Raw genomic sequence first — 17,053 nt, forward strand, 5'->3', positions numbered from 1 at the left:
GTTAATGTTAAAACATGGCTATTTGAGCAAGCGTTTACAAATGCAGAGTAATTGATATAGGAAATCTAACGACTTGACGATGGAACTGGACAATGCTTGATAATAAGGAGACGTTAATGATGTTTTTTTATTGCCTTTGTTGTGTTTTATACTGTTTTAATCTGTATTATGATATTATGTATACTGTTTTGTTGGAAACCGCCTTGAGTCGCCAATAGGCTGAGAAAGGCGGTATATAAATACAGTAAATAAAATAAATAATTTATTTATTTATTTATTTAACCAGTCATGTGACCATTTCAAAATAGAACACGAGTAAAAAAAACAAGAGAAAAAGGTGATGACAGCAGCTGACTTTCTACTTATAGTCAGTCTTATTTTCCTGGTTTTATTGATTTATCGTATCAGAAGCTAATCGAGAGTACAGTTGTAATGTATTTAAATGCCCTTTGACCAGTAGCTGACCACTTGGAGTGTTGCTACAAAGTCCTCCATTGTTCATGTGGCAGGGCTCAGGCTGCATTGCAATAGTTGGTCTGTGGTTTGCTCTTTTCCACACTTGTCATGGACTTCACTTTGTGGCCCCATTTCTTAAGGTTGGCTCTGCATCTCGTGACGCCAGAACGCAGTCTGTTCAGAGCCTTCCAAGTTGCCCAGATGAGCGAAGGAGTCTCTCATTTGGTCTCAGCCAAAGCTTGAGGTTCTGGGTTTTAGCCTGCCACCTTTGGACTCTTGCTTGCTGAGTTGTTCCTGCGAGTATCTCTATAGATCTTAGAAAACTATTTCTTGATTTAAGGCATTTATTTATTTATTTATCGAGTCAGGAGTGAACCAAAACAGTTTTATTGCATTAAAAAACAAACAAATAAACAAAACACAAAGTTTGCAGGCTTGGTATTCTATTAAATGTCCTTTGACCAGTAGCTGGCCACTTGGAGTGTTGCTATAAGGTCCTCCATTGTGCATGTGGCAGGGCTGCATTGTAATAGGCGGTCAGTGGTTTGCTCTTCTCCACACTTACATGTCATGGACTCCACTTTGTGGCCCCATTTCTTAAGGTTGGCTCTGTATCTCGTGATGCCAGAACGCAGTCCGTTCAGAGCCTTCCAAATCTCCCAGTTTTCTATCTGCCCAGGAAGAAGTATCTCATTTGGTCTCAGCCAAAGCTTGAGGTTCTGGGTTTTAGCCTGCCACCTTTGGACTTTCGCTTGCTGAGGTGTTCCTGCGAGTATCTCTGTAGATCTTAGAAAACTATTTCTTGATTTAAGGCACTGGTGTGTTGGCTGATATCCAAACAGGGAATGGGCCGAAGATGTCACTGCTTTGGTCCTTTCATTATTGGCTGCTACTTCCGAGTGAATATCAGGAGATGCAATACCAGCTAAACAGTAGAATTTCTCCAGTGGTGTAGGGCGTAGACATCCTGTGATAATGAGGCATATCTCATTAAGAGCCACACCCACTGTTTTAGCATTGTGAGATGTATTCCACACTGGGCATGTATAAAGCAACGATGTAAGATTTTGATTAATTTACAGACAGGGAAATATATAAAATAATCCCAACGCTGCTCAGCCAAAATTATAATGCACACACCATCAGCACACAATACAGGCACCACCTAAAAATATATATGAACGAACTGTTCATCAAAAATATGAGGCTGTCAAAAGGATGAGGAAGTATGGTTGCTGAACCAACTGTATATTTAAATATCTATATTTGTAAAACAGGTAGGAACTGGGAAACACTAGAACTGAGAGACTTAAAATGATTCTTCAAATGAATTCCGCTGCCACCATTTCCATATTAATCAGGCTGAGGTAATATTGAGAGTTTGTTCTGAAACACACACTGTGCCACTATAGTTTCTTAGAGGCTGCTGTGAAGCTGATTTTAGATATACTTAGACCACAAAGTTATTCACACTGAGGCTGGTATAAGTTGAATAAAAGAACTAGAATGTTTTTTGAACAGGCTTGAAATATTCAGGTACAAATGCTTAATGATTTCAGTAAAATACTGGCATGAGAAGCTTGTGGTTGCATTAGAGTCAAAATCTTAAAAAAATCTTCTGGGTTACAAGTCTTCAAGGTTCCACCACAGAAAATTACTTCAGGAAATGAATCTCTGAAAGTAATTCCCAAAAATGCCCCCTAGGAATCTAGCCAAAAATACCCTGAACTAGACTTCCTTAGGAATTGAACAGTCCACTAACTGGGCCCTGCTCCACAACCATATTCTAGCTATTTACTTAATGGCTACTCTGAATACTTCACAAAAGACTAACCCAATCTTCTTCTCTAAACCCAAACTCGCTCTCACTAACACCAAGCCCTAACTGCTCTCTAACAGCTCCAAACCCTAACTGACTAAACTGGGACTTCAAGCCTCTGTTTAAAAGGACATTTTTTCCCCCTCTTAGGCTCTGCCCCCATCTTTCTAGCCAATCCTAGCCTTCTGATTTTCCCTCTAAGACTTGAACACACTCCCTCAAGACAAACCTAAATAAAATGGGTTGTTGTAGGTTTTTTCGGGCTATATGGCCATGGTCTAGATGCATTCTCTCCTGGCGTTTCGCCTGCATCTATGGCAAGCATCCTCAGAGGTAGTGAGGTCTGTTGGAACTAGGAAAAAGAGTTTATATATCTGTGGAATGACCAGGGTGAGACAAAGGACTCTTGTCTGCTGGAGCTAGGTGTGAATGTTTCAACTGATCACCTGACAGTGCCTGGAGCAAACTTTTGTTGAGAGGTGATTAGATGTCCTTGTTTGTTTCCTCTCTGTTGTTGCGCTGTTGCAATTTTAGAGTTTTTTAATACTGGTAGCCAAATTTTTGTTCATTTTCATGGTTTCTTCCTTTCTGTCGAAATTGTCCACATGCTTCTTGTGGATTTCAGTGGCTTCTCTGTGTAGTCTGACATGGTGGTTGTGAGAGTGTTCCAGCATTTCTGTGTTCTCAAATAATATGTTGTGTCCAGGTTGGTTCATCAGGTGCTCTGCTATGGCTGACTTCTCTGGTTGAAGTAGTCTGCAGTGCCTTTCATGTTCCTTGATTCGTGTTTGAGCGCTGCGTTTGGTGGTCCGTGTGTAGACTTGTCCACAGCTGCATGGTATATGGTAGAGTCCTGCAGAAGTGAGTCTTTTGCTGAACATAGGATTGGTTGAATTTTCTTGGTGGGTCTGTAGATAGTTTGTATGTTGTGTTTCCTCATCAGCTTCCCTCTGCGGTCAGTGGTTCCCTTGATGTCTGGCAGGAACCCTTTTCCTCTGGGTGGATCTTCGTCTTGACTCTCGTGGCTTGTTTTTGATTGTCTTGCAGCTCTCCTGATGTCTGAGGTGGAGTCTCCATAGGCCTGGAGAGCTTGGTTGAGGTGGTTCAGTTCATCTTGGAGGAGGTGGGGTTCACAGATTCTTTTTGCACGATCTGCCAAGGCTTTAATGGTGCTTTTTTTTTTTACTTGGGTGATGGTTGGAGTTTTTATGTAGATATCTATCTCTGTGTGGGGGTTTTCTGTAAACAGTGTGGATCAATGATCCATACTTTTTTTTTAACACGATTCTCAGGTCAGGAGTATTATGCTCCAAAACTCTGTCTATCTGTATCCGGAAGTCGTAGAGGAGTTTGACGTGTTCATTCTCTGTAACCTTTCTCAGCTTGTGATCCCACCAGTTCTTTATCGCAGGCAGATGGTGTTTGTGGCACAAGTTCCAATGAATCATCTGAGCAACGGTGTTGTGCCTCTGCTTATAGTCTGTCTGCGCGATCTTCTTGCAGCACCTCAGGATGTGATCTATTGTTTCATCTGCTTCCTTGCAGAGTCCACACTTGGGATCTGTTTTTGACTTTTCAATTCTGGCTATAATAATAATAATAATAATAATAATAATAATAATAATAATTCAAAGCTCCCTGCTTGGGCAGTGATGGCATGATCGTCAGCATACATAAAACTCTCTGTCCTTGAAACTCTCTACCAATCTGCATGAGCTTTTATAAATTGATCACATTTCTGACTCTCAGTAGCTGAAGAATGTCAACCAAGAATTGGAGAAGACCTGCTGCGGATCCAGCCGAAGTCTTGTCTCACTTAAGGCCAATCTTTTTGGCCCCCAGAGTGGAGAACAATACCATTCTTAGCAATCCCAAAACTGGAAATGAGTGCATTAGCACTCACTTTATAATTAGAAAATTAGTTTAAATTATATTTATTTATTTTGTATTTATTGATGACAATATTTATTGGTGGTGTTGCTGTAGTGTGCCCTCGCATTCTTGAAAACGCCCGGGGCCCTGATGCAACTCTGCTATCTAATTTTGCCTTAGGGCAGTGTTTCTCAACCTGGGGGTCGGGACCCCTGTGGGGGTTGTGAGGGGGTGTTAGAGGGGTCGCCAAAGACTATTACAAAACATAGTATTTTCTGTTGATCATGGGGGGTTCTGTGTGGAATTTGTTGTTCATTCGTTCAGTCGTCTCCGACTCTTCGTGACCTCATGGACCAGCCTACGCCAGAGCTCCCTGTCGGCCGTTACCACCCCCAACTCCCTCAAGGTCAGTCCAGTCACTTCAAGGATGCCATCCATCCATCTTGCCTTTGGTCGGCCCCTCTTCCTTTTGCCTTCCACTTTCCCCAGCATAATTGTCTTCTCTAGGCTTTCCTGTCTCCTCATGATGTGGCCAAAATACTTCAACTTTGTCTCTAGTCTCCTTCCCTCCAGTGAGCAGTCGGGTTTTATTTCCTGGAGGATGGACTGGTTGGATCTTCTCGCAGTCCAAGGCACTCTCAGCACTTTCCTCCAGCACCACAGCTCAAAAGCATCGATCTTCCTTCGCCCAGCCTTCCCTAAGGTCCAGCTCTCACATCCGTAGGTGACTACAGGGAATACCATGGCTTTGACTAGGCGGATCTTTGTTGCCAGTCTGATGTCTCTACTCTTCACTATTTTATCGAGACTGGACATTGCTCTCCTCCCAAGAAGGAAGCGTCTTCTGATTTCCTGGCCACAGTCTGCATCTGCAGTCATCTTTGCGCCTAGAAATACAAAGTCTGTCACGGCCTCCACATTTTCTCCTTCTATTTCCCAGTTGTCAATCATTCTTGTTGCCATAATCTTGGTTTTTTTGACGTTGAGCTGCAACCCGGCTTTTGCGCTTTCTTCTTTCACCTTTCTGTGTGGAAAGTTTGGTCCAATTCTATCGGTGAGGTTCAGAATGCTATTTCATTGTGGGTGAACTATAAATCCCAACATTTACAACTCCCAAATGGCAAGGTCTATTTTCTCCAAACTCTACCAGTGTTCACATTTGGGCATATTGAGTATTTGTGCCAAGTTTGATCGAGATCCAATATTGCTTGAGTCCACAGTGTTCTCTGGATGTAGGTGAAATACAACTTCAAAAAACTCAAGGTCAAAGCCCACCAGACCTTCCCAGTATTTTCTCTTGGTCATGGGAATTCTGTGTGCCCAGTTTGATTGAATTCCATCATTGGTGGAGTTCAGAAGGCTCTTTGATTTTAGGTGAACTAAAATCCCAACAACTCCAGCAAATGATAAAATCAATCACTGCCAACCTCACCAGTATTCAAATTTGGGCGTATTGGGTATCTGTGTCAAATTTGGCCCAGTGACTGAAAATACATCCTGCATATCAGATATTTAAATTGCGATTCATAACATGAGCAAAATGACAGTTGTGAAGTAACAACGAAAATAACATTATGGTTGGGGGGTCACCACAACATGAGGAACTGTAGTAAGGGGTCGCGGAATTAGGAAGGTTGAGAACCACTCCCTTAGGGTCTCTGTTTACTTGTGCATTCAGATTGTGATTGGTGCCCAGTGTCTTAACGGGATTTCCCAATGCGCTTTGGAGTGTCTTGGGCCACTCAGCCCCCATTTTCTTCCCTCCCAACTGCAGCCTTTGGGAAGCCTTGCAGCTGGAGACGGCACGGCCCCCGAAAAGGAGAAGAAGTCTCCGGCGCCTGCGGCGAAAGGAGGAAGAGGGAAAGGCAAAGGGAAGAAGAAGGGTGGGAAGCAAAAGGAAGAGCCAGAGGAGGAAACCGATCCAAGGAAACTGGAGCTGCTAAACTGGGTGAGGACAAAATACGCCAAGTCTTGCACTGTTCTTTCGAAATGCTAGGAGTTTCCAGAGCTAGGGAACGTTACTAGCCGAAGCTTACTTATATACTCGAGTATAAGCCTAGTATTTCAGCTCATTTTTTGAGCTGAAAAAGTTCCCCTCGGCTTATACTCGAGTTAAGGTTATTTATTATTTTACTCTATTATTACTATATGTAATATATTTATAATTTTACACTATTAGTATTATTACATTTATTATTTTACTTTATTAGTAGCCGTCCCCTGCCAGGCATTGCTGTGGCCCACTCTGGTGGTCATGGGTGTTCTGTGTGAGAGGTTTGGCCCAATTCTATCGTTGGTGGGCTTCGGAATGCTCTGTGATGGTAGGTGAACTACAAATCCCAGCAACTACAACTCCCAAATGTCAAGATTCTATTTTCCACAAACTCCACCAGTGTTCACATTTGGGCATATTGAGTATTCGTGTAGTTTGGTCCAGATTGTTTGAGTCCACAGAGCTCTCTGGATATAGGTGAACTACAACTCCAAAACCAAAGGACACTGCCCACCAAACCCTTCCAGTATTTTCTGTTGGTCATGGGAGAACAGTGTGCCAACTTTGGTTCAATTCCATCATTGGTGGGGTTCAGAATGCTCTTTGATTGCAGGTGAACTGTAAATCCCAGCAACTACAATTCCCAAATGACAAAATCAATTTTTTTAGTGAAGGACATACATTGGGTTGTTTTACGTTTTATTATTGATTGGCCTATTGGCCGTATCAAAACATTCAACACATAACACAATCAACACATAGTCATACATAGTCATACATACAACATACAACCCTCGGTATAAAAGAAATTAAAATAAACAAGCTGTTAACAAGATCTCGTTCAGGTCAAATGTCTGCGTCACCTCCACAGTTTACCCCAATTGATTCTAAATGTGCTTTTAGAATTCTCAGCTGTGTTGCTTTGAATAGAAAAAGGGCTGTTTTGTGTGTTATTTTAGGGTTCTGGCCGGCCAACAAAAAAGAGGTTTTAATATATGGGTCCCAGTGTGGACAGGACGACCCCAGCTGCCGCAGTAAGAGCGGAACTGGGAGTACACACAGTGGATGGCTTATCCAAAATCAGGGCCTACAACTACTGGGCAAAACTGATGGCCATGGAAAATGATAGACTCCCAAAACTGTGCCTGTTAGAGCAGATAGAAAATCAACATCAGACCTCTTGGTTAGTTCTCCTGACAAAATACATTGGGTTGTTATGTGTCTTGTGTCCAAATTCGTCCAGTGGTTTTTGAGTTCTGTTAATCCCATAAACAAGCATTACATTTTTATTTATATAGATTGTTATTACATTTATTATTTACATTTATTATTTTACTCTATTATAACTCTTATCACTACATTTCCATTATTTTAATCAATAATAATAATAATAATAATAAATGTAATACTTTATTTTTATTAATAAATTAGTACATTTATTATCTTATTCTCTTTATTATTATTGCAAGGATACATAAGCACATTTACATTGAAGAAGATGAAAATAGTGGTTTCATCAGAGTTGGACAGTTATCTTAAATTACAGTTTTATGTAAATATTCAAAAAATGAGAATTAACTGATACCTCAATTAATTTATTGTTCTCTATTTTCATTTTGAAATTGACCGGTACCTGCTGCATTTCTCACTCTCGGCTTATACTTGAGTCAATACGTTTTCCCAGTTTTTGGGGGTAAAATTAGATACCTATGCTTATATTCGGGTTGGCTTATACTTGTGTATATACAGTATATAGGTAAAAGGTAAAGATTGTCCCCTGACATTAAGTCTAGTTGTGTCCCACTCTGGGGGTTGGTGCTCTTCTCCATTTCGAAGATGAAGAGCCGGTGTTGTCCATAGACACCTCCAAGGTCATGTGGCCAGCATGACTGCATGGAGCTCCGTTACCTTCCCACCAGAGTGGTGTCTATTGATCTACTCACATTTGCATGTTTTTGAACTGCTAGGTTGGCAGAAGCTGGGGCAGACAGCAGGAGCTTACACCGCTCAAGCCTGCGACCTTTTGATCAACAAGCTCAGCAGCTCAGTGGTTTAACCCACTGCACCACTGGGAGCTCCCGGAATCTTATATACGAACATTATTTTTGGACTGTAAATGGGAGTAGCCATTCAAACAACTAACTTTTCTGTTGACTCTTTCCCCTTCCAGTTTTGGATGACTTCATCCAACAGAAACATCTCTGTCGTCCAGCACAGTGTTTGTATTGGTCTGGCACGTTCATTTCGTGTATTTTTCATCTTCCCCTTTTACACAGGTAAACTCCCTGGAGCAGGCAATGCTCGATGCTTTGGTCTTGGACCGGGTGGATTTTGTGAAACTCCTGATCGAAAACGGAGTCAGTATGCAGCGCTTCCTCACAATTCCTCGGCTGGAGGAGCTTTACAATACTGTGAGTGAATATGGTGGCAACTAACCTGAAAGAACAGAAAGATGGCAGAGATGGCCATCTTTATGTCCTGTCAATGCATAGTTCCATAACGCCAAAATTTCAAAAGGCCGAAATGCCAAAACTTCTTTCTCTAAGAACAATGCCAGGGACCAGATCTCTGTTTTCCACACAGCAGAACCTGACTCCCTGCACAAAATCTAAACTCCAGAAGCACTTCTTCCTCTTCCCTTGAGAAAGAAGGTCCAAAATGACCAAACTGCTCCCATGCAAATCTGCCACTCTCCATAGGTACACTATCTCTCTCCTTCCCATGGAGCAGAGCATCGCGGGTGGAACAGACTCCTCAGGTCTGCCACACACTGACATGTGGAGGGATGAAAACCACACTTTGAGCATTATTGGTATGATGGCACACCAGGAAGATCTAATGAGAAACCTAAATGTGTCTGGCTATTTTCCCAGTGACCATCGGTATGCCCTAATTACTATAATTCCCCCCAAATAAAACTCTATAAACAAGATTAAGTTTAACAATTGTTTACTAAATAATTAAGGTGAATAACAACAATGAACAAAGGTGAGAATTGATTATGATGGTATAACTTGATTATGATGGTTCCCCCCTGGGCCCGGTCCTGTTCAACATCTTTATTAACGACTTAGATGAAGGGCTAGAAGGCATGATCATCAAGTTTGCAGACGACACCAAATTGGGAGGGATAGCCAATAGTCCAGAGGACAGGAGCAGGATTCAAAACGATCTTGACAGATTAGAGAGATGATTGGCCAAAACTAACAAAATGAAGTTCAACAGTGACAAATGTAAGATACTCCACTTTGGCAGAAAAAATGAAATGCAAAGATACAGAATGGGTGACGCCTGGCTCGAGAGCAGTACGTGTGAAAAAGATCTTGGAGTCCTCGTGGACAACAAGTTAAACATGAGCCAACAATGTGATGTGGCGGCAAAAAAAGCCAATGGGATTTTGGCCTGCATCAATAGGAGCATAGTGTCTAGATCTAAGGAAGTAATGCTACCCCTCTATTCTGCTTTGGTTAGACCACATCTGGAATATTGTGTCCAATTCTGGGCACAACAATTCAAGAGAGATATTGACAAGCTGGAATGTGTCCAGAGCAGGGTGACTAAAATGATCAAGGGTCTGGAGAACAAGCCCTATGAGGAGCGGCTTAGGGAACTGGGCATGTTTAGCCTGAAGAAGAGAAGGCTGAGATATGATAGCCATGTATAAATATGTGAGAGGAAGCCACAGGGAGGAGGGAGCAAGCTTGTTTTCTGCTTCTTTGGAGACTAGGACACAAAACAATGGCTTCAAACTACAAGAGAGGAGATTCCATCAGAACATGAGGAAGAACTTCCTGACTGTGAGAGCCGTTCAGCAGTGGAACTCTCTGCCCCGGAGTGTGGTGGAGGCTCCTTCTTTGGAAGCTTTTAAGCAGAGGCTGGATGGCCATCTGTCAGGGGTGATTTGAATGCAATATTCCTGCTTCTTGGCAGAATGGGGTTGGACTGGATGGCCCATGAGGTCTCTTCCAACTCTTTGATTCTATGATTCTATTCTATGATTCTAACTCTGAGGTAAAAAAAACTACTATAATTTCTATGAGGTATTCTATAAACTATGGCAAGTATATTCTGATCTATAATCTATAAAGCAAATATAACTATTCTTTATTACATGTATTATCTATGAAACATGGCAAATACAACTATTAACTATAGGGGAATGTATAACTATAAACTATCTATAAGGCAAATACAAACTATCTATCTATAAACTCTAAGGCAAATACAAACTATCTATGAACTCTCTATCTATAGGGCAAATATGTATTATAAACTTTAAGGCAAATACGTGATTAGGATGGCCTGTTCAAATTGCTAGGCCAGACCAGACACTATCTGGCAACTGTCAACAAGCTAAGACCAACAAAGAATGGGAAACGAAGTTCTATCACCAGCCCATTCTGGCTCTGAGTCAGAATGGGCTGCACCAACCGAACTCGGCCTCTAGGGGGAACCTAAGCTCTCCCCTAAACTTGGCAAAATGGAACAGCCCAACTGGGAAATAAACAGGCCGAGACTTCACAATTGGACTGAGTCTTTTACAGGAATATTCTGTTGATATAGTCCCAAAGTTGTAAATTAATGATAGACGTCTTCCATCCTGGCTTCATCTCAGTTTCCTGGCCAGATGTTGATCTTCTTGATTGGTGTTGATCTTATGTTGACTTCCTTCTTAACATTGTAAACATTTCTGTTATCACTGTCCCAATTCTTATCAGAGTTTACTTTTCAGCTCTTATTAGCAACTTTTAATTGCAGTCCGGCAAGCAGTCATTGCAGGCCTGGGTCTTTCCAAAATTATTAGCTCTATACATCCTTCTATTCTTCCATTCATTCCCACATATCATATTAAATCCACATTTATAAAATCTGCACATTAATTTTTTGTGACATGTGGAGGGATGAAAATCACACATAGTTCATATCTTTACACATCCACATACTGTCTTGCCAGAGAAAAGATATGCCAGGCAAATGATCAGTAAAGAATATGGTGTTTACTCTTTGTTATGTAGAGTAATATATATACACTCATGTGAACAATTGCATTGACTCACACAACATCCTTTGAGAGAGATTCAAATGTTCCTTAGGTGTCCATGTGAAAGATCTTCTTCTAGCAGCCAAGAAGAAGAAGTATAAAACTGCTCAGAAAACCTTAAACATGTAACTGTTGCCAAAATTCCCAGGCTCAGCTAGCCTCTGGACGTAGCCCAACCAATCAGCTTTGTGCTTTGCATTTTTCAGTTTACACACACAACGGATTTTTACATGCTTCACCAAAGGATGGGCTATTATTATGAGGGGGGGGAGCAGGGGACAGTTCCGTCTTGTCTCCTGCATGCCATTAGTTGAGAACCCCTCCCCCCAACACCAACTGCTGCTCTGGACCAGAGTGAAGAGAGAGGGGGGCAGGGGACAGTTCCACCTTGTCTCCTGTGCTATGCTAATAATATAATATAATGTAATGTAATATAATATATTGTATATATATTTATAATATTACTAGCTATCCCCTGCCATGTGTTGCTGTGGCCCAGTCTGTGTATATGTGTTTTGTGTGTGTATATGTGTGATGTATATATTTGTGTATATGTGTATATGTGTGTTTGCATGCATATATATATATATATATATATATATGGTTTTGCACATGCGTTGTAATGTATTTTTTGTTTTTTGGAATTTTAAGTCGTTTCTGGTGTGTTTTTCTGTGTTTTTATGAGTGATGGTTACTTGTTGGCCTGATAGATTTAGTGTGTCCAAATTTGGTGTCAATTAATCAAGTGTTGATTTAGTTATGTTAATCCCACAAACAAACATTACATTTTTGTTTATATAGATAACTAGCTGTGCCCTGCCACGCGTTGCTGTGGCCTATAGTAAAACTTATCAAAGTTGAGGTAGATATCTGGACTATTATGAAAGAGAGGTACCTACCTATTCCTCCCCCCTTTTCCTCCCCCTTTCTTCCTTCTCTCCCTCTTTCTTTCTTTCCTTCTTTCACTACTTGGTTTCATCCTTCTCTCTTTCCTTCATTCCCTCCCCCTTTCTTCCTTTGCCTTTCTTCCCTCCCTGTTTGCTTCCTTCTTTCACTTTTTATTTCCTTTTATTTTACCACCATCATAACAATAACAATAATGCAATGCATTGCCTCTGGGACCTGACACCTCTCCCATTCTTCCAGGGTCTAATAGGAACAATAACATAATAATAATAATAATAATAATAATAATAATAATAATAATAATAGAAATAACAACCTTTACCCGCCACGTGTTGCTGTGGCCAATCTTCCCTCTTTCTCTCCTTCTTTCCCTCCTTCTTTCCTTCCCATCTTTCCTTCTCCTCTTCTTTCTCTATCTCTTTCCTTCCTTCCCCCTTTTTCTTTCTTTTCTGCTGTCTCTCTTTTCTTTCCTTCCATCTTTCCTTTTCTTTCCTTTTCTTCTTCCTTCTTTCTCTAACTTTCCTTCCTTCCCCCTTTTTCTTTACCTCCCTTTCTCTTTCTTCCTTCTTTCCTTCCTTCCTGTCTTTTCTAGATTTTGACAGGGCGGGAAGGGGTTGCGTGTGTGTGTGCGGCGGCGGGGGGGGGGAGTGATGGAGCGTGGGGTTGTGTGTGTGTGTGCGGCGGCGGGGGGAGTGGGGTTGCGTGTGTGTGTGCGGCGGCGGGGGGAGTGGGGTTGCATGTGTGCGTGCGGCGGCGGGGGGAGTGATGGAGCGTGGGGTTGTGTGTGTGCGTGCGGCAGCGGGGGAAGTGATGGAGTGTGGGGTTGCGTGTGTGTGTGCGGCAGCGGAGGGAGTGGGGTTGTGTGTGTGTGTGCGGCGGCGGGGGGAGTGATGGAGTGTGGGGTTGTGTGTGTGTGTGCGGCAGGGGTGTGTGTGTGTGCGGGAAGTGGCGCGGCGGGGCTTGGAGTGGGCATGGTTTCCGCAGAGGGAACGTTGGCCGGAAGGGCATGTGCGCGCGCCAGGGAACTTGCGGCTGGGCGCCAATGCGCATGCTCAGTTGTTTTGCCGTTTTGTGAGTGTGTTGTTGTGTTGTTTTTCATTTTGAGTAGATATGTTTGTACCTTGTGGGTTGTGTTATGGGCATGGGAATTTTGGTTAAGTTTCGTTGGGGGATTTTTGAGTTTTGTTGTTTTGCCGTTTTGTGAGTGTGTTGTTGTGTTGTTTTTCATTTTGAGTAGATATGTTTGTACCTTGTGGGTTGTGTTATGGGCATGGGAATTTTGGTTAAGTTTCGTTGGGGGATTTTTGAGTTTTGTTGTTTTGTCGTTTTGTGAGTGTGTTGTTGTGTTGTTTTTCATTTTGAGTAGATATGTTTGTACCTTGTGGGTTGTGTTATGGGCATGGGAATTTTGGTTAAGTTTCGTTGGGGGATTTTTGAGTTTTGTTTCCTCGTTGGATGCCCCTAACAAATTTATATATATAGATGTAATACACAATAATAATAATAATAATAATAATAATAATACAATATTATAATTATATATTTTATATTACATGTAACATTACTAATAATATTATAATATAATGGTGTGCTGGTACGGCTGTACCAGGAGCTCCAACTTTATTTGCTTTGTATTAAATGTTTGCTTGCAGTCCAAGGTTCCAGGGATTCTGCAGAAAGGTGGCTTCCTTTTGTTGCAGTCGTAGGGCAAGTCACCTGTCCATCATCGTTAAGTTTTGGTTCCGCCCCTTGTTCAGGGCAATTGGGAAGGGAAGGGAGCCATTTTTAGTTAGTCTCAGTAAGGAAAGCTAATTTAGAGGACGTGTATAAGCTTCTCCTGTACAAAAGCTTCAACCCTTAAGACTTTCCGGGGGAGAACAGTCTTAAGAGCATCCAAAGATTTCCAAAGATTTCCAGGGAAACAGCCCTAAAGCTTTGAGGAATTTTTGAGGGTAAACAGTTTGGAAGACCAAAGAACTCCAGGTGAAATAGAAAAAATAGAATGCATACAGAGAAGGGAGGTAGATCTGGGTAGAAATTGGTGTAAATAATGCTTTTAAGAAACTGTTCCTATATTACGTCTTCCAACAGTGCTCACTTGTTGTCTTTTTCAGAGATTGGGCCCACCAAATACTTTACATCTGATTGTCAGAGATGTGAAAAAGGTAAGGTAACTTTATATAAAATGTGGGATAGGAGAAGCTGAAAAGAGCAAGATATTGTGTGCAAGTCACTGAGAAAAAATAGTATTACAAGTTGCTAGTTGTCTGCTGGGTCATATGTAGTCACAATGTTTTCTGTGCATGATCAAGTGAGATTATAGCATGTAGAGTATGAACATCATGCAATAATTCTATTGGAAAAACCATGGAGTGGCTGGGAAGGAGGAGTCCAGGATCTGGCATCTGTCAAGCGTTGTTAGTATCGTCCCTAATAAAAATAGTATTTTTAAATGTTTGTTTAGATCAGTGCTTCCCAACTTTTGGTCCTCCAGGCGTTTTGGACTTCAGCTCCCACTATTTCTAACACCTGGTAAGCTGGCTGGGATTTCTGGGAGTTGAAGTCCAAAACACCTTGGGGACCAAAGGTTGGTAACCACTGGTTTAGATGAAATATGCATGAGATGCAGTAGCATTCTATATTGTTGTGAATGGAGCATTGTTATTATTTGATGTCAAGTTGGTGTCAAGATAATGAAGGAAAGACCTCCAAGCAGGCATGTAGCCGGGGGGGGGGGGGGGGGGGCTTTGGGGGATTCAGCCCCCCCCCCCCGAAATTCTCATGGTGGTCTGCGAAAAGGCCTTACTGGTACATTATTTAGACTGTTATGTTTATTCATATCATGATCTGATCACCATGCTCAATATATGGGGGTATTGGGGTAACTATAAAAAAAGTTTGCTAGGGTAGACCCTCTTTCACTCAGACTCACCCCCCCCCCCCCATCAAATTCAGCCCCCCCCCCAATCAAAATCCTGGCTACGGGCCTGCCTCCAAGGGGCCTTATTTATTTATTTACAGTATTTATATTCTGCCATTCTCAACCCAAAGGGGACTCAAGGCAGATCACAGAACATACATATGATGTTATGTTATGTTATAACATATGTTCTACATTTATTGCTGTTTTATACACAAATAAGACAGACAATTATACGTAGATAGAGGTATATATATTGGCTTTCCCCAACTTCAGCATCTTGGAGGCTTTTGTGCTCAGTTCTGGCCACAAGGGGGTGCTGTCGCTCCATCTCCCTGCCAAAGAGCTTGTTCGTAACTTCCTCCTTTTTTGATCAAATCACCGGCATTCCTTGTAGGTGCCTCAGAATACCTCCCTGCTTTTAAGCGGTACCTAATTTATCTACAGGATCCCCTGGTAGCACAGTGGGTTAAACCGTTGAGCTGCTGAACTTGCTGACCGAAAAGTTGGCAGTTCGTATCCGGGGGAGCGAGGTTTGCTCCTACAGTTAGGCCCAGCTTCTGCTAACCTAGCAGTTCAAAAACATGCAAATGTGAGTAAATCAATAGGTACTGCTTCTGCGGGAAGGTAATGGCTCTCCATGCAGTCCACATGACCTTGGAGGTGTCTACGGACAATGCTGGCTCTTCGGCTTAGAAATGAGATGAGCACCTGACCCTCAGAGTTGGCCACAACTGGATTTAATGTTAGGGGAAAACCTTTACCTTTACCTAGGATGCGTCAGTGTAAATGTGTTTACGTCTCCTTCCAATAATAATAAAGGGAGTAAAATAATAAATGTAATAAAAATAATATTAGAGTGAAATAATAGAAATGTAATAATAACAGTAATACTATAGTAAAATAATAAATGTAATAATAACAATAATACAGTAAAATAATAAATGTAATAACAATAATAAATAGAGTAAAATAATATATGTAATAAAATAATAATAGTAGAGTAAAATAATGTAAATGTAACGTAAAAGGAGCCCCTGGTGGCACAACGGGTTAAACCGCTGAGCTGCTGAACTTACTGACCGAAAGATCAGCGGTTTGAATCCAGGGAGTGGAGTGAGCTCCTGCTGTTAGCCCCAGCTTCTGCCAACCTAGCAGTTCGAAAACATGCAAATGTGAATAGATCAATAGGTACCGCTTCTGCAAGGAGGTAACAGCGCTCCATGCAGTCATGCTGGCCACATCACCTTGGAGGCATCTACGGACAACGTCGGCTCTTTGGCTTAGAAATGGAGATGAGCACCAACGCCCAGAGTCAGATACTACTCAACTTAATGTCAAGGGGAAACCTTGACCTTTTGTTTATCTATTCACATTTTGCTTTCAAACTGCTTGGTAGGCAGAAGCTGAGCTTACCATGACCCAGGCTTCGAACTGGCAGCCTTTTGACTGACAAGATTTATTGCAGTTTAACCTGCTGAGCTAAAGCCTGGCCCTTGTTATTAACAGTGCAGATTTTGCAAAATCAATCAAGCCTTAGATTTCTTGACTGAACCTATAGTGGAGTCATCCATCCTCTTTCCATCTTGTCTTCCACTTTATCATCATCTTTTCCAATTATTCATCACATTATATGTTCCAAGTATGATAACCTCAGTTTGGACATGTTGTATTTCAGCCTGTTCAGGCTATGATTGTGTCTGATGTTCATGATGGGAATGGGGATGATGTTCCTGATGGTGGGACTGGGTCTGTTGGCCATGGGGATGAGGGTTTAGCTGGGCCTGAGTTACGCTTGGACGAGAGGCCCGAGCTGTCTCTGGAAGATTCACAAGGTCACATTCTTGGGAGAGGCCCTTCACAGTCTTTCCCAGAGCCACTGTCTGGAGATAATTTGTCAGGCACAGAAGTTAATGAGAGTCAAGTTAATGAGAGTGTAGATAGAAGGCAAGGCTTTTGTAAACAGAGACAGAGTGCTCAGGCACAAAGAAGATCGATTCATTTGCAGGAGAAGAGAGATAAGAAACTTTTATGTGGTGGTAAGGA

The 17,053-nt window shown here is 41.8% G+C and overlaps 1 protein-coding gene across 10 annotated transcripts in view; it reads left to right on the plus strand.

The window, feature by feature from the left end:
• The window catches only part of TRPM1 (transient receptor potential cation channel subfamily M member 1), a 188,486-nt gene that overhangs the window by 126,163 nt on the left and 45,270 nt on the right, over positions 1 to 17,053 (plus strand). For all 10 annotated transcript variants that reach the window (XM_060755791.2, XM_067471244.1, XM_060755792.2 and 7 more), the window contains 3 exons: positions 5,922 to 6,095; positions 8,417 to 8,551; positions 14,202 to 14,252. In XM_060755791.2, the coding sequence (XP_060611774.2) occupies positions 5,922 to 6,095; positions 8,417 to 8,551; positions 14,202 to 14,252 (360 nt within the window). The remainder of the gene's footprint in view (positions 1 to 5,921; positions 6,096 to 8,416; positions 8,552 to 14,201; positions 14,253 to 17,053) is intronic.

Source organism: Anolis sagrei, chromosome 9 (genome assembly GCF_037176765.1).
Source record: "Anolis sagrei isolate rAnoSag1 chromosome 9, rAnoSag1.mat, whole genome shotgun sequence".
Taxonomy (NCBI): domain Eukaryota; kingdom Metazoa; phylum Chordata; class Lepidosauria; order Squamata; family Dactyloidae; genus Anolis; species Anolis sagrei.